We start from the raw sequence: 18,466 nt of genomic DNA on the forward strand, positions 1-18,466 counted from the left end.
TGACTGAGTTCAGGTTCAGGACAGAACCAATGTGCTCAAAAAGAGTCAAACATCCCATCCCCATGCCTGTCCATTCTCTCCTACAAGCTGTCCCGAGACATTCTGTAGGGGATGGGATAGAAAAGCTATAAATAAATAAATAAATAAATAAATAAATAAATAAATAAATAAATGCCTTCTGTATTTCTGCCTTCACTTTAGTAAATACTGGTTTTGAAATACATATTTGCTAAGTAATAATGCATCCTACCTGAATCTTTGCTTGTATGTGAGTGAATTGGCCTTTGTCCCTCTAGTCTCTGCTCTATTCAGAATATGTGAAATGAGTTGTTGGCTAAGTTTATTTATTTAAAAATTTCTATGCTGCCCCATTCGCTGAAGCCTCGGGGCGGCTTCCAAAACATCAGTTAAAATATAAAACACTAAAAATATAAAACACATTAACATTATAAAATAAGTCGCCCTGGCTGAAGAATTAAGCAAATAATATTAGCAATTAAAATGACATTGGAATAAAAAGGTCTTTGCCTGGAGCCGAAAAACAAATAACGATGGTGCCAGGCGGACCTCTCTGGGGAGCGCATTCCATAGATTGGGCGCCACTGCTGAGAAAGCCCTCCTCCAAGTACCCACCCTCCTAATTTCCTTCACGGAGGGCTCCCGGAGAAGGGCCTCTCCCGCAGTTCCTACACTGTGGCTTGAGCACCTTAGAATATGCCATTTATTTATCAATTTGCATTTGTTCTGTCATGCCTCGTGACATGAGCACTCCACCCTAGAGAGTGTTTCATGACTTTTCGATAGAAAGAGACAAAAGACACATACAGTGCGGAGATGTGGACAAATAAATTCATTGCATGAAACCTTTGTCTTTCACAGCTACTCCCTCATCACACCTAATGTTCTGCGGGTAGACAGCCAAGAGAAAATTGTGGTGGCAGCTCAAGGACTCAGCTCACAAACAGATGTCTTAGTCACTGTCCAGCATTTTCCAGAAAAGAGAAATATTTTATACCGAGTGACGGCTACTCTGAGCAAAGAAAATGGCATGTTGGCAACTCCTGTCATAAAGGTGGGTCTGTGGTAATGGCCATCCAGAGCTGAGAGTGATGAAACCACTTAGGAGGTGGCTGGAGTGCAGAGGGAGAACTCCCAGTGAATAAAACAGAGACCTGGCTTGCAGTGACGGTGAAAAACAAACAATGCCTCACTGCCTCTATTCAGTCCTCTCTGTGCTGCTCAGTGAAGCTTTTCAGGGTTGCCCAGGGTTTATTACACTCTGCACCCAGAGACACCTTGGAACCCTCTTTTTCCACTGTAATCTACTCGTTGGGTAGTTCCATAAATCTCTTGCAGCTGCTGGGACTTGGATCTTCAGAGTTACAGCAGTTGAGTCAGTGGAGCTATGCAGAGCACAGTCTCGTCCAGTTTCAGCCCGTACAGCTCAAGAATGTGGACAAGGTGCTTGGAAAGTTTTGTGCAAGCACCTGTGTACTGGTCTCTCGTGGCTTATAAAAGCCAGCAAGGAAGAGATAAGTGGCTGGGCTAGAGAGGTCATTGATGCCTCTTTGTGAGATACAGTGGTCCTATACTACCTTAAAGAGGCCAAGGAGAGGCCACCCTTGAACTGGAAAATTTGAACAACTACAAGCTGGTAGCAAATATTTTTGTTGTAATTGGCCCGCCTACCGTTGAATGTTAGGGAAGGGGGAGTTTTTTGTTTTTTTAACGGCTTTTCTAATTTTATTCTGTTTTAATCTGTTTTATGGAGTCATCCCTGGCCATGTCGACGTTTATGTTTCCTGGGGAGCGCGCGGGCGCTGCCATTGGCGTGGTCATGGGCAATGGACGTAACAGCAGTGGGAGCTTAATGTGTCCACGTAGAAGAAGGAGGGACAGATGGCTGACACCTGTCCCTCCTTCTGGTTCTGCCCCCAGCCAGAGGGTGCCAGGTAGCCTTGTCAACCGCCCCTCGGGCCTGACGGTGCTGCTGCTCAATGCCAGGTCGGTCAATAATAAATCTTCCCTCATCCATGACTTGATTGTGGATGAGGAGGCCGACCTGGCTTGCATAACAGAGACCTGGGCGGGAGAGGGGGGGGGATGTGGCCCTCTCTCAACTGCGCCCGCCCGGGTATCTGGTTCAGCATTGTTCACGCCCAGAGGGGAGGGGAGGGGGAGTCGCTTTGGTTTACCGAGCCTCCATTTCTCTCACGGGACTTCCGGTCCCTTCGAGGCCAGGGCTGGAGTGCCTCTAGTTGGTGTTGGCGAACGAGACAGATTGGGGATTCTGTTGGTGTACCGTGCACCCTTCTGCCCAACAGTCTCCCTGTCTGAACTGACGGAGACCGTCTCGGAACTGGTGTTGATGACCCCCAGGATGTTGGTCCTGGGGGACTTCAATCTCCATGCCGAGTCTGGTCTGACCGGGGCGGCTCAGGACTTCATGGCCTCCATGACCGCCATGGAGCTGTCTCAACATGTCTCCGGCCCGACCCATGAACAAGGCCACACTCTGGACCTGGTTTTCTCAACGGGGCAGGAAGAGGGTGACCTGAGGGTGAGGAATTTATGTTTGACTCCCCTGTCATGGTCAGATCACTTCCTGGTGAGGTTTGTGCTCGAGAGGGGCCTCTCCCTTTGTAAGGGTGCGGATCCAATTGTGTGGGTCCACCCCCGGAGCCGGATGGATCTGGATGGATTCCTGAAAGCCCTGGGGAAGTTTCTGGCTGACAAGACTGGTGCTCCTGTCGAGGCTCTGGTCGAACTGTGGAACAGGGAGATGACCAGGGCTGCGGACACGATCACTCCTAAGCGTCCTCTCCCACCAGGCAGAGCCCACTCTTCCCCTTGGTATACACCTGAATTGCGGGCGATGAAGCAGGTTGGGAGACGGCTAGAGCGTAGGTGGAGGAAATCATGGGATGAATCTGACTGAACGCACTTGAGAGCCCACTATCGGGCCTATGCTGTGGTGGTGAGGGCGGCGAAAAAGAAGTTTTTTTCCACTTCCATTACCTCCTCACAATGCCGTCCGGCAGAGCTTTTTCAAGTGGTGCAAGGCCTGGTTCTCCCGGGTCCTAAGGAAGATCCGGTTCCACCCTCAAAGGCCCACTGTGATGACTTTGCCTGGCATTTCAGGGAGAAAATCGCTCAGATTCATCACGAGCTGGACACCACTAATGAATCAGAGGTTTCTGGGGAGACACCAATGCTGCCGTCTGGTCCAGAATTATTGGATGAATTTCAGTTACTGCGGCCCGATGATGTGGACAAGGTGCTTGGATGAGTACGTCCCAGCACTTGCCTATTGGACCCTTGCCCGTCTTGGTTAATAAATAATTCCAAGCACGGGATTGGGACCTGGATCTTGGAAGTGGTTAACGCTTCCCTGAGGGAGGTTCGGGTGCCTGCCCCTTTAAAGGAGGCGGTAGCCCGACCAGTCCTGAAGAAAGCGTCACTGGATCCAGAGATGGCCACTAACTATAGACCTGTGGCCAACATCCCGTTTCTGGGCAAGGTGTTGGAGCAAGTGGTGGCGGGACAACTCCAAGCACTCTTGGATGAAACTGATTATCTGGACCCATTTCAGTCCGGCTTCAGACCCAGGTATGGTACTGAATCTGCCTTGGTCGCCCTGTACGATGACCTGTGCAGGGAGAAGGACAGGGGGAGTGCGTCCCTGTTGGTTCTTCTGGACCTCTCAGCGGCTTTCGATACCATTGACCATGGTATCCTTCTGGATAGGCTGGCGGGATTGGGGGTCGGAGGCACTGCTTTGCAGTGGTTCTGCTCCTATCTCAATGGCCGATTCCAGAAGGTAGTGCTGGGGGACTATGTCTCTGCACCATGGCAGCTATGCCATGGAGTACCACAGGGCTCCATTTTGTCCCCTTTGCTGTTTAACATCTACATGAAACCGCTGGGAGAGGTCATCAGGAGGTGTGGGCTGCAGAATCATCAGTATGCTGATGATACCCAGCTCTACCTCTCATTTTCCACTAATCCAGGTGAGGCAGTGGCTGTGCTGAACCGGTGCTTGGCCGAGGTACTGGGCTGGATGAGGGCCAATAAACTGAAGCTCAATCCAGACAAGACGGAGGTCTTGTTGGTTGGCGGATTGGGCTTCGGAGAGGGTGGATTTGACCTGGTCCTGAATGGGGTTGCGCTCCCTCTTAGGGACAAGGTCCTCAGCTTGGGAGTGCTCCTCGACCCGGAGCTTTCATTGGAAGCTCAGGTGACAGCGGTGGCGAGGAGTGCTTTCCTTCAGCTTCGGCTGATTAATCAGCTGCGCCCCTATCTGGAGTACGACTGCCTGGCAACGGTGACACATGCGCTGGTGGCTTCCCGCCTTGACTTCTGTAACGTGCTTTACGTGGGGCTTCCCTTGAAGACGGTCCGGATACTTCAATTGGTTCAAAATAGAACTGCCAGGTTGCTGACAGGGACGGGACGTTATGTTCACATGACTCCAGTCCTCTGTCAGCTTCACTGGCTTCCCATTGAAGTCCGGGCCCAATTCAAGGTGTTGGTTATGACCTATAAAGCCCTAAACGGCTTAGGTTGTGGTTACCTGAAGGAGCGCTTGCATCCATATATGCCTGACCGCCCCTTGAGATCTGCGGGAGAGGCCCTTCTCCGGGAACCCTCCATGAAAGAAATTAGGAGGGTAGGTACTCGGAGGAGGGCTTTCTCTGCTGTGGCGCCCAATCTATGGAATGCGCTCCCCAGAGAGGTCTGCCTGGCGCCGTCGTTATTTGTTTTTCGGCGCCAGGTGAAGACCTTTTTATTTAAACGTCATTTTAATTGTTAACAATATTTGCTTATTTATCTGGCCAGGGTGACTTCTTTTATATTGTTTATTTATTTTATATTGTTAATTTTAATTTTATCTTGTTATTTTTGTATTTTATTGTATCTTATTGTGTTGTAAGCCGCCCTGAGGCTTCTGCAGGGGTGGCATAGAAATGTTTTAATAAATTAATAAATAAATTATTAAAATATTGCTTTTCTGGCCAAGGTTCTAGAGAGGGTGGTTGCCAAACAGCTCCAGGCACTCTTGGATGAGACTGATTAACTGGACCCATTTCCGCTGAGGTTCAGCCTGGTTTTGGCATAGAAACAGCCCTTGCCACCCTGTATGATGATCTATACTGGGAGCAAGACAGAGAGTATACCCCTGTTGATACTGCTGGACCTTTCTGTGGCTTTTAATACCATTGACTATGGTATCCTTCTGGAGCAGCCGGCTGAGATGGGAGTAGGTGCACTGCATTGCATTGGCTCAGCTCCTACTTGGAGAGCCACTTCCAGAAGGTTGTGCTTGGGGAATATTCTTCAACCCTGTGGATTCTATGGCACAGTGTTCCTCAGGGGTCTGCCCTGTCCCCAGTGTTATTTAATGTCTAAATGAAAGTGATGAGTGGGGTCATCTGGAGTTTTGGAGCGTGTTGCCATCAGTATGCTGATGAGATGCAGCTCTATTTCTCCTTTTCACCATCAGCAGGTGAGGCTGTGGATGTGTTCAGCTGGTACCTGGCTACAATAATAGACTGGATGAGGGCTAACCAACTGAAACTCAATTCAGACAAGACTGGGATGCTGTTGGTGGGTGATTCCTTTGACTGGATGGGGGTTCAGCCAGTACTAGATGGGGTCACACTCCCCCTGAAGGAGCAGGTTCAGGGCTTGGGGGTGTTTCATGATCCATCTTTGTCACTTGAGGCTCAGGTGACATCAGTGGCTTGGAGTGCTTTCTAACAGCTCGGGCTGGTGACGCAGCAGTGCCCCTACCTGGACAGACATAGCCTGGCTTCAGTAACCTATGTTCTGGTGATCTCTGAATTAGATTATTGCAATGTACTCTGTGTGGTTCAAAAGCAGCAGCTGCTGCAGGATGTGGCAGCCGGATTAATAACTGGCACATAGAGGGTCAAACATATAAGACCAATTCTGGCCCAGCTGCATTGGCTGCCTGAATACTTCCAGTCCCAATTTAAGGTGTTGGTCTTAACCTATAAAGCCCAACATATCTTGGGACCACAATACTTGTTGGAGCACCTCTCCCAACCCTGATCTACCCAGACATTATGCTCAGCCTCTGGGACCTTCCTCTGGGCACCAACCCCTCAGGAGGCTCAAAGGGTGGCAAATAGGAGGAGGGCCTTCTCAGTGGTGGTCCCCCATCTTTGGAACAAGTTTCCGGCTGCAGCCTGCCTGACACCAAATTTGCCATCTTTCCAGCACCAGGTTAAGACAGCCCTTTTAGCAGAGGCCTTTAAAGACTTCACTGGTCATTCAGGGGCCTTACATGATTAGCCAGGTACCTGTCTTTTACTATTGGCTGGGTCTTTTATTGTCTTTTTGTTGTTTTTTAATGTTCTTTTAAATTAATTTTTAGGTTTTAATTTCTTGTATTTTATTGTTTTTATACCTTGTTGTAAACTGCCCAGGGAGCTTCAGCTATGGGCAGTACAGAAATAAAATTCATCATCATCATCATCATCATTGGTGGTGGTGGAACCACCATGTATCTGCAAAATTGTCAGGAAAATAGTTTCAGGATGTTTGGGGCAGAACTCCAAGTGTTAGTGATTACCTAAAAATAATGGTTTGACTTGGAGTTACCTTAGGCCTGACCTATTCTCTGCCTAAAATCTAGTGACAAGACCTTTCTCTGCCCCAAATAAAGGTGAAAACATGATTGATTGATACAAAAGAGAGGGAGTGGCCTGATTACTATCAACAGCTATGTGGACAGATTCATTCTGATTCCTGATTCTAGGCTGAGCAGATCAGAGGAAGCAGTCACGGCTGGTCTAGGGCCTCTTGGACACAAGCAACCAAGCTCCCAGAGAGTGAGTGATCAGAGCAAGGCAACAGAGAGAGCAAATAGGAGTCTGCAAGCGGACTTTGGCAGGGAGGTTAAGGGGGAAGCCCTTAACCGTTTTCCTTTTTCTTCCCCTCAACTATTTTTCCCTCATTTGCTTTCTTCCTTGTAACACACTCCCATTTACTGTAGGAATGTGTTGTTAACCTTCAGGGAACACAGGAGAAAGCACTGGTTATCACAACAGGCTCAGCAAGGTAGAATCAAAAAGATAGCAGAAAGAGTGGACTGAGAAGAAACCCAGTGGTGGTGACCTGCAACATCTGTGCAATGTTTGTTTTCTTGTCTGAAGTCCATGTGGCCTATGCATGCAAAAGTGCAAGTAGACATGCTAGAAGAAAAGGTGAGAGCACTAGAACACTGAGTTCAAGGTATTAAAAGAAGACAGAGCTTTTAGACAGAGCAGCGGAACTGCAATGGCTAAGTGTAGTACAGAAGGTAAAGGTGCAACAGTAAACTGAGGCAGAAGAGGAGAGTCCTGAGAGAAGAGGAAATGAGGAGGAAACTCCCTGGAAAATGGTTAAAGGTGCAGAACAACTAGAAGACACTCTGCACCAGTGGAAACAGTGGAACTCTCAAACCACTTTTGGTTACTTGAGGATGATACTGGAGGGCAGCCTGCTATGGAAGCATTGCTAGTCTTCCAATACTGTGCAATACTGAACAAGAGGCTAAAGGTTAACCAGTGATACAAAGGTTTGCACAGCCAAGTAGAGTGTCAGTTGCATGGGAGACCCTCTGTTGCATGGAATAGAAAAACATGTACACCAAGAGGACCTGTCAGGTGTGCTGTCTCCCTGGAGGACAGTTGAGTGATATAACAAAGATCGCCAAGGCTCATACAACCGACTGACATGTCTCCTTTCCTTCTCATACATGTGGGAACAAATTACACTGCCAGGTGGCACTTTGAAGAAAGCACATTAGACTTTGAAGCTTTGGGGAAGAGAGTCAAGAACTCTGGGGCTCTGATAATTTTCTCTTCAGTCTTTCCTGTTCTTGGAAGAGGAATGAACAGGGAAAGAAAAATACTCCAAGAGAATGCCTGGCTACGAAGGTGTTGCCGATGTGAAAGATCTGGATTCTGGGACCACAGGCTACACTTCCTGGAAGATGAATAGCTGGCAAGGGAAGGGTTGTACCATACAAGATGTGAAAAGAATGTGTTTGGCCACAGCATGATGAAGTAGGGCTTTAAACTGAATCCTACAGAGGAAGGAGAAGAACGCCTGGGCATAACAACAGACAAAGGCTTATGCAGCACAGTAGACAGAGCAGTTCTAACAGTTTCCAATAATAGTCCTCAAAAATTATAGGAAGAAAGCTAGACTAAAGCACATGGTCTTCATTGTCTATATACTGATACCCAGAGTATGGGAAACAAGCAGCATGAACCTGAACTCTTAATACAGTAGAGTGAACATGACCTGATAAGTATGACTGAAACTTGGTGGAATGACTCCCATGACTGGAATTCAACAATTGAGGGATATATTCTGTTCAAGAAGAACAGAAGGAATAGAAGGGGAGGTGGAATCACACTATACATTAAAGATACATATCTTTGCACAGAAACACAGAAGAATGAGCTTAGTAGCCCCATCAAGAACATCTCAATTAATATGAATGGTGCAAGGAATGAAAGGAACATTGTAGTTGGAGTCTATGACTGACCACCCTGTCAAGGAGAAGATGAGAATGAAGCTCTTGAAAAACAAATTCCTAGTGCTTCAAGAACGCATGCTGTCATCATTATGGGGAACTTCACTTTCCCCCATATCTGTTGGGAGGCAGATTCTGTCAAGCATTGCCCCTCCAGGAGATTCCTAACATGTATTGCTGATAACTTCCTCCAACAGAAAGTGAGGAAGGAGCAAGAGAAACAGCTATTCTTGACTTGATAGTAACCAACAGGGAAGACCTAGTGGGCAAAGTGGCAGCTATGGGAACTCTGGGGGAAAGTGTCCATGCCCTACTTGAATTCTTGATTCTAAAGGATGCAAAAGCCAAATGTAGCCAAACATGTGCCTTGGATTTTAGGAAAACCAATTTTAATAAACTCAGAATAATGAAAAAGTCCCATGGCAAGTGACTCTAATGGGAAAAGGAGTCCAAGATGGGTGGGAATGTTTAAAAAGGGAAATTCTTAAGGCACAATTCCAACAAGGAAAGAGGGTAGAAGACAACAGAAGAAGCCCATGTGGTTTCATAAAAAGCTTTAAGATGATATGAAAACAAAAAGGATCTATATAGGAAGGCCAAACCACAAAGAAAGAATACAGGCAGGTAACAAGGAATTGTAAGAATGGCATCAGGAAGGCTAAAGTTACGAATACACTGATGCTAATGAGGAATGCTAAAAGCAACAAAGGCTTTCTTCAGATATGTCCAAAGTAAACAACGGAGGAAAGAAATGGGGCTTCATCAACTCAATCTGGATAGGAAAACGATAGCGGATGACCAAAAGGGGGGGGGGGGCAGAAGTGTTCAATTCCTACTTTGACACAGTCTTCTCCCTGAAGAAGATCTATGACCTTCCTGATGAAGGGGAAGTGCAAGCTGAAGGAGCAGGATGGCAGCTCAAGATTGATGGACAAATGATCAAGGATCATCTAATTGAGCTGAATGAGTTCAAATCTCCAGGGTCCAATGGACTCCATCCTAGAGTCATAAAGGAGCTGGCGGAAGAACCCACAGAACACTGTCTATTGCCTTTAAGAAATCATGGAGGATGGGGAAGTGCCAGATGTCTGGAGGAGGGCTAATGTTCCTATCTTCAAGAAATGAAAATAAGAACCTGAGAAAAACAGACCAGTGACTCTGACTTCAACCTCTGTGAAAATTCTGGAGCAGATTATGAAGCAGTTGTCTGAAAACACCTTAAAAACAATGCAGTGATTGCTAGAAGCCAACATGGCTTTCTCAAGAACAAATCCTGCCAAGCTAATCTGATTTCATTTTTTGATTGGGTGACCTCCCGGGTGGACTGTGTGAATGCTATGGACATAATATAGCATGACTTCAGCAAAGCCTTCGACAAAGTGCCCCATTTCCTGATTAGCAAACTAACTAAAAGTGGGCTAGGTAGAACAACTATCGGATGGATCCACAGTTGGCTACAGAACCAGACTCAAAGAATGCTCAGCAGTGGCACCTTCTCAAACTAGGAGAGGTAATAAGTGGGGCACTGCAGGGTTCAATCCTGGGTCCAATGCTCCAACATTTTTATTAATGATTTGGACGAGGAAGTGCAGGGAACATTTTTCATATCTGCAGATGACTGGGTGAATAGCTAATACCCTTGAAGACAGAAATAAGATGCAAGTTGATCTTGATAGGTTGGAGCACTGGGCTGAAAACAGCAGAATTCAATATGTGCAAATGCCAAGTTCTGCACCAACGGCATCATTGCAAGATGGGGAATACTTATACTGCAAGTGAGAATTGTTGTAGATCACACACTGAATATGAGCCAACAAGGTGATATGGCTGCAAAAAGGGCATATGCTATTTTAGGCTGCATTATAGACTTACCACTTCTAAATCGCATGGATCCCTTTATTCAGCTCTGGTTCGGCCTCATGTGGAATACTGCATCCAGTTCTAGGCACCACAGTTTAAGTAAGATGGAAAGGGTTCAGAAGAAGACAACAAGGATGATCCAGGGACTGGAAATAAAGCCCTATGAGAAATTGAAAGAACTGGTCATATTTACCCTCAAGAGAAGACTAGATAGAGTTATGATAGCCCTCTTCAAGTATTTATTTATTTACTTATTATGTGCTGTCCAATTAGCCATAGGCTCTCTGGGCAGCTTACGTACAATCAAACAGAATAAAATCAACAATACAATAAAACAATATAAATAGTAATAAAAGCAACAACTAATAATAAAAAGTAAATAAATATATAAAATAAATAACTAAATGATAAATTAAACTGAAAGGGGGTATAAAGCAATTCTACAACACAGTGGAGGTATTCAGGATGCAACTGGGCAGGCATCTGAGAGGGATGGTTTAATTTGAAGTCCTGCAGTGAGCAGGGGGTTGGACCTGATGGCCTTCTTGGCTCCTTCCAACTCCACCCTTCTATGATTCTGTGAGTTCCACTGGCCATTCTCAATGGTACCCAGACTGGGGAATATCTTCTATGCAGTTCATCTGGCCCCTGCACTTGCCATTTTCTACCACTTGGAGAAAGTTTTCTAGTTGGCAAGCTTTCGCTTTTCCCTCCCTCCCTCCCTCCCTTCCAAGTGAATTTTATTTTTGGTCTGTCTCTATTTTTATTATTTATTATATTTTAGTGGAGTTTTATTATGGTATTTTAATTCCCGTCAACTGCCCCAGGTATGGCTATGTGTTAGAACAACACACTATAAGATTGCAGATAAAAAAGAATAAAGTAAAAATGTTTTACATCTGAAGAACAGTACCACAGACATAAAAAGAATAAATGGGCAAATTACAACTGAAATCAAGACTATATGTATCAGAATTATGCTGTGCTGTATGACATGAATATAGCATATGTAAAGTGATATGTGTATGGTGATTCACCATACACAAATCTGAATCACAACTTGTTCTCTGGGCTCTCAAGATACCATGGAGGGGACTGCTCTCTATTTAGTGGCTGCCCTGAATGTCTCTTTCCCAGCTGCTTCTCACAGTCAACTGTAAATATAAGTAAATACCATGCAAGGGCTTCTGAATTTGATGAATCCACCTTAACGGATAGCTCCAATAGATGGATCTCATGGTATGGAAGCAAGGCTGCTCATTTTCTGGAAAGGGCTGTTTGTGAGGCAAGTACACCAGCAGTACAACTGTTAATCCTAACAATTTTGAGAACTTCAAATTTATTTCCTTCCTTTGCCACAGTTGGCCGGAAACATATTGCTTTTCAAAGTGGCTTCACTGCCAACATGTCCAAGGAAGTCCTCACTGCCTGTGACACAAAGATAGAGATCAAAGTAAGTGAGACAGAGAAGCTGAGTGAATGAAGTCAGAAATATTTATGGATGATCCAATCCAGAATTTGAGAACAGTAGCTAGAAGTCAAATCTGCAGCTGTTAACTTTTTGCTGACTTGCATCATTAGACATGATTGTTCCCACTATCATTGGTTTAGAATAGGAGAAGTGGACCACTTTGGTGGTCTGGAAGTCATTTTTGTTTTGCCCCTACCCTGAGGCCTCACTTCTTGGGTACTCCTTCCCCAAAATGGATGAGGAAAAACTTGTGGGTTTGGTTTTTACATATTTATGTATGTATGTATTTAAAATTTTTGTATCCCGCCCTTTACAGTGTCTCAGGGTGGCATTTTTTTAAGTAAAATGGTGAACTGCTTATGTCCTACAGGGAGGAGAAAGCAGGAAGTTAGAGACTGGAGTGGGGGGTAGACCCAATATGGTAGCAGAAGTAAGTGGGGAGCGTGTCCTGCCATGAAGAAGAAGAAGTAAGACTCACAGGGACTGAGATGAAGTGGGAAGGCCTGCAGAGTGCAACAAAATGGTTTAAAGAGGCCTGTGAGGCAATCAGGAGGCAGAAAAAGACAGTGGAGTCCATTTCAGAGTGAAAGAGAGAGAATGCGAGCTGAGGCTGAGATGAGCAGATCATATGTTGAAAGCATAGGGTGATAGGGAGGAAGAGACTGTCTGTTCCATAATGAGAGTGATCCTAAAGAAGTCAGAGACAACTGCAGATTCAAAGGAGTAGGCCTGCATTTTGGGACTGTCACTCTACTTCTGCTTTATATTATGGTTCTTGGGCATTATACTTGTCTTTTAGCCTCACGTCTTGAGAAGTGGACGTTTTGTGACTTGACACATGCACCCTGACACTTGCTTAAAATTACAAATGTTTCCAGCTGCCTGGACTGGAGACTCCTAACCTAAGACAAAAAACTGCTCCTTCTTTGGCTTCCTGCTCAGGGAAATAGGGATGTGGAGTTGATTGGAAAGTGCTGTGGTTAGCAAACCACCTCACAGCACCTTGTATACAATGTCCGTGATTACATTTATCATCATTCTGCTGGTAAAGGCCAAATTTCTAACCTCTGATCTTTCTATGCAGATTAATGCTAAAGATATGAAGATGGAATCAAAGCAAGCACAGTATGTGCTTGTTCAGGCCAGCTGTTCCCAATTTACACTGGAGAAGGTGGTTCTGGTTGCTATACACAGTGGCTATATCTTCATCCAGACAGATAAAACCATCTACACACCTGGATCTCCAGGTAAAGCCTTCAGCTCATTCCCTCTGAACACTTACGTGGGACCCAGGTGGTGCTGTGGTGTGGATATCCAGCTTAGACTTTGCCACACCATTAATCTTACTAGATACTCTTCCTGCCAGTGAGCCTAGAAATGATAATGTGGAAGTTGGCTTGAAAAAGGGATCACTTGTTCCAATTTTGCCAATGGTAACAAACTCAGCATGTTGTAACTGTTTTAAAAAACATGTAAAGAAGTGATGATGAAGCAAAAGAAAAATGTGTAAACCACGAGAAGCAATGTCTATCAGACCCCTTTGATAGTCTAAAAACCACTTCCAGCTACATTTGGTTAGGAGTGTTTAAAAAACAGTTGAACATGCTCACATGCCCTATCTCTTGATGCAAGCAATTTTAAAGTAAAATTTGAGGATGGGGAAATATTTATATTTTTATAAGTGACTTGTGATTTTCTTGATTTCCTGCCTCAGGTATGCTGAATTTTTCTTTCATCTTAATCTAAAGATACAAAAGGCAAGCCCTCTTTCTAGCAAATAACTTGCTACATATATCTAATGGTTTTTCTTAATGAAAACAGGTTTGTAGCCATAACACTTTTCAGTTTGGGAAGTATTAAGTATAATTAACCCTGCAATAAACATGTTACCCAAGGAAAGATTCCCAGCAACTACACATGATAATTAACTGTACAGAAAGTCACATGAAGCAGAAACTGTTTGCTTCTTGACTTTCCAAGTGAGACCCTTATCTCAGTGCTTCTCCAAGATGCCAGCACCTTTCACCTGAGCTCAGAATTTTTTCAAAAATATATACGTTCTTTTGCATTTCTCAGTGCGCTATCGTATCTTTCCTGTGGATCACAGCCTGGAACCTATGAAGAAACCTGTGATTGTCGAGTTTGAGGTGAGAGCTATAGGAGTTACCCAGTTTGGCTCATGCCTGAGCAAGAATTTGAATCCTTCTCCCTCTCTGCTCTGAATTCTAGTACACGCAGTTCACTATACCACACTGGTTCTCTCCAGAGTGAATACCTCAGTTCAGTTTTCTGGTGTTTGTTCAGGAAAGTGTCCCAACATGCTTTGAGTGGAAGAGCGGTGGGAAACAACCCCCCTTCTGCTCTTTCTCCTCTAGAACAGGTGAAGTGGTTTTTGATCTGTTACAGTGGTGGTTAGCAGGGCTTTTTTTTGTCATCGAACGCACTGGAATGGTGTTCCGGCACCTTTTTTTCCAATGGATTTTACGAAGTGCCTTTGAATCGTAGCAGAGCAGCAGCAAACATCATTAACATAGTGCCTGCAGGCTGCTTTTGTGTCTGCTATCTGCTATCTGATAGTGAGATAGTAAGGGCGCTGCTCTCCACTTGGGACGCTCGGCTGTGTGTGTGGTCGCGCACTTTTTGCCGGTGACGTGAGTTCCGTCACCTTTTTTTTTTTACAAAAAAAGCACTGGTGGTTAGTATTAACTCTCCGACCTACTCCAGGACCTAACTGGCATGCACTGTGCACAATGTGGAGTTTAAGTAAAGATGTGTTAAGTGAGCAGAGAAGATTGTTGAGGTTGCATCATGATATGCTTTCCTTTGGGATGATGTCTACAAGGAGGTTTCCTGCAGAAGGCCCAGGCTCAATCCCAGCATCTCCATTATAAAGGTGGGATGTGGCGTTGCACAAGATAGGGGCTGGAGATTTACGTGAGGAGAATCAACTGGAGCATGGAACAGATGGTCTGAACAGAAGCACCATTTCATGGCAGGCTGCACTAGCATGTCAAAATATCAAATGGCCTAGTAAAGGGCTCTAAGGCAGGGGTCTCAAACTCAACTTACCTGGGGGCCACTGGAAGTAGAGACTGGGTGAGGCTGGGCCGCATCAAGTATTCCACCACCGTGGTGGGGGTGGGCCGCTCATCCCGCGTCGCTCCTGGAGGCCGGCCCGGGCGCCACCAGCACTTTGAAGGCCGCAGGGCCCCTCCTCCGTGCCAATTGGCCCGTGGGCCACGAGTTTGAGACCCCTGCTCTAAGGCATTACAAACTGCCATTAACTTTAGTTCCTTTCTAGAGGAAGAAAGTAAGCATGCAAATATAAATATAAATATGAGTCAAAAAATTCATTGGTGCTCAGCTAATGTGGATAGACATTAAGTCTTGTTCACTGGCAAAGCACTTGTGCTATAGAGCTACTGAGCTTGCCATTTTTTTCATCGCTTCCTTATAATCTTTTTTTCTCCCCTTCCAGACACCTGAAGGCATTGTTGTCAGCCACACTCAGTTGCACTCTGCTTTGAAAGCAACCCAGCCTTACAATTTACCTGAGATTGTCAGGTAAATTACCATGAACATTATAGTGTATCAGATCTGTTCAGAAAATGAATTGAAACAGTAGTTGTGGTAGAAACCTCATTCATGGGTATAGTATGCTCTATCCTGCAACTTTTTCCTTAGAAATATTACAAAGTCCCATGTATTCCAATATTATTGATTGGTTGATTTCATTTGTAGCATCCTGCTTTTGTTTCAAGTACTTCAGGGAAGCAGATATGAGGCTACTCCATTTTTTTCTTTGCAATGTCCTGTAAGGTAGCATAGGCAGAAGGCCACTGAGTGAACTCAATGGCTTAATGAGGTTTTAAACAGAAGAGGAGCCAGGGTTTTGCCTCTTTATATCTAGGTCCTAAGCTTGGTCAGGCTTTCGGTTTACATCTGTTTTCCACTGGTGAGTGTCAAAAACACAGAACAACCCTATCTTATTACCCACAGTAATTCCAGCCATGAATGGCCATGATTTCAGCATCCCTCTTGATGAAACCTTCAGTTCAGTTGCTTCCCATATCCTCTCCCTGGCTTCTTCCCTTGACTTTCTCCATAGACTGGCTTTGGGTGCTTTTTTGGTCTTGTCTTCATTAAGAACTGCTGTATCTGGCCTCTCTACTGTGAAATCCATCATTCTGTTTCCTAAAACACTGCATGCAGTCCACCCCACCATAATTATGCCTCCCGCTACTTCTGTGTTCTGCAGTCATGGATCTAGACGTTCTCTTTTGCCCTCTCTGGGGCTTCTGTCTGCTCTGGAGGCTTTGCACTTGCCACTGCTAGCCTAACCCTCTCAGTGTCTCCTGACATGATTGCCTGCAATCCCAGGATACTATTTGCCCTCTCATTCCCAGTCCCCTTTCATTGCCTACATGCTATGCTCATATGCTTAAGCAGCTGAATACTCCTCGAGCAGAATAGAAATGTTTGGATGACTTAATTTTCTGTAAATTCATGCTTTCCTCCTCCTTGTCTGCCATCTACCTAGCAGTCTTCATAAATTTTCAATATATGTCATGCCAGACCAACCATATCTCCTTTTTTTATTGGGGTATTAGTTTGAGAGTCCATGCGAGTAGTTCGAATATAGCATATTGTGATTTCAGCAAAGCATTTCACAAGGTTTCCCATGGTATCCTTGCTGACAAGATGGTAAGATATGGGTTGGGCAGAAACATAGAAACAGCGTGAGTCAGAAGGGGCCTCCCGGGCCATCTAGTCTGACCCCCGGCTCCACTCACGACATGCCCACCATGAGCATCTCTAGCCTATCCTTGAACACCCTCACCGATGGGGCCTCAACTACCTCCCATGGAAGCCCATTCCACACCCTTGGGGTCCTAACTGTCAGGAAGTACTTCCTGGCATCTAAATTGAACCTTGGTTCCCTGATCTTCGCCCTGCTGGAGCGCATCCTGCCCTCGTCTGCAGGGGAGAACAGGTCTCTACCCACCTCCGTGTGACACCTCCTCACATACCTGTATGTTGCCAACAGATCCCCTTTGAGTCTCCTCTTCTCCAGGCTGAAAAGGCCCAGTTCCCTCAGTCTCGCTTCATATGGCTCCCCCTGCAAACTGGCTCCCAACCTTGTGCACTGACCCTACGCTGCACTGACTCTAACCTGGCTATATCCTTCCTGCAACGAGGGTCCCAAAATTGAACACAATACTCCAGAACTACAGTTAGGTCAGTGCAGTTGGCAAAAATGGGTTGCCAACTACAGTGGGTTGGCAAAAATTTTTCAACAACCAATAATTTATGGCTTATCATTCTCCTGGAGGGAAATCTTGAGTGGAATGTCACAAGGCTCTTAGCAGAATACTGTTTTTATAAATAACTTGGAAGAGGGTTTAGACCAATTTCTTACCAAATTTGCAAGTGACATGAAGCTAGGAGAAATAGCCAACACTATAGAAGACAGGGTTAAGAGTCAAAAGGATCTAGACAGAATGGCTAAATGTTACAAGATGAAATTCAACAGAGATAAATTAAAATCTTATATTTAGATAAACAAAAATCCAAGATACAAGTATAAAATGGGGAACACATACCTTGGCAGCCGCAGATGTGAAAAGGTATTTTTAGTGGATTACAAGCCAGCAGTTTTGGTGGATTAGGAATCAGCAGTGTGATGCAGCAGTAAGAAAGCTAATACAGTCTTGGGCTGCATTAACAGAACATAGTGTCGAAATCATGGGATGTAATTGTCCCACTCCATTCTGTATTAGTTGGGCTACATTTGGTTTATAGTGCCCAGTTTTGAGCACCCCACTTTAGAAAGGACATTAACAAGTTGTAACACATCCAGAGAAGAGCAATCAGAGTGGTAGGGGGCCTGAAAACCAAGTCCTACAAAGAATGGTTGATATGTTCAGCCTTGATAAATGAGGGTAGACATAATAGAAGTCTTCAGATATTGAAATGTTGTCATGCAAAAAATGGACTAGAGGGCAGGTCTAGAACCAATAGATAGGAAAGACAGGGAAGCAGCTAAAGATTAGGTGAAGCTTCCTAATGGTGAGAGCTGTTCAGCAGGAGGTAGGTTCTCCTAAACTGGAGGACTTTAAGCAGAAGCTACATGACCCTCTGTCAGGGATACTGTAGCTGCACAGTGCAATGCAGAACTTGCATTGAATAGGGGGTGGATTAGATGTTCCCAGAGATATCCTCCAACTCTGTGGTTCTATGAAGAGCTACAGGTTTCATATTCCTGTTCTAACCTTTCCTTGTTCACCCCATGTCACAGGACAGCTACCTGCATGACACCAAAATAGGACATAGATTTGAACAAAAATTGCATGTGGGGTATATGTGTGTGTACGTGTATGTATACATATACATATATGGGCACAAATTTAGGAAGAATCACTACAATTTAAACAGAAATTCATCTCACCATAGTGGGTAATATGTGACCTCTATGACTGCTCAGTCCATTGTCCGGGTGCTAACTGTTGCTTGGTACGTCAAGCCCTCTGCTCTCCCTTCTTATGCTTTAATATATATAAACTGGTCTTTGACTTGGCAATTCT

General features: G+C 45.0%; 1 protein-coding gene across 1 annotated transcript in view; it reads left to right on the forward strand.

The window, feature by feature from the left end:
• The window catches only part of LOC123030054 (A.superbus venom factor 1-like), a 126,948-nt gene that overhangs the window by 4,826 nt on the left and 103,656 nt on the right, over positions 1 to 18,466 (forward strand). Inside the window, exons 2-5 of the mRNA XM_044443616.1 lie at positions 880 to 1,072; positions 12,967 to 13,129; positions 13,959 to 14,029; positions 15,361 to 15,446. Of these exons, the coding sequence (XP_044299551.1) occupies positions 880 to 1,072; positions 12,967 to 13,129; positions 13,959 to 14,029; positions 15,361 to 15,446 (513 nt within the window). The remainder of the gene's footprint in view (positions 1 to 879; positions 1,073 to 12,966; positions 13,130 to 13,958; positions 14,030 to 15,360; positions 15,447 to 18,466) is intronic.

This window comes from Varanus komodoensis, unplaced genomic scaffold, assembly GCF_004798865.1.
Source record: "Varanus komodoensis strain SLA01 unplaced genomic scaffold, ASM479886v1 scaffold42, whole genome shotgun sequence".
Lineage (NCBI taxonomy): Eukaryota > Metazoa > Chordata > Lepidosauria > Squamata > Varanidae > Varanus > Varanus komodoensis.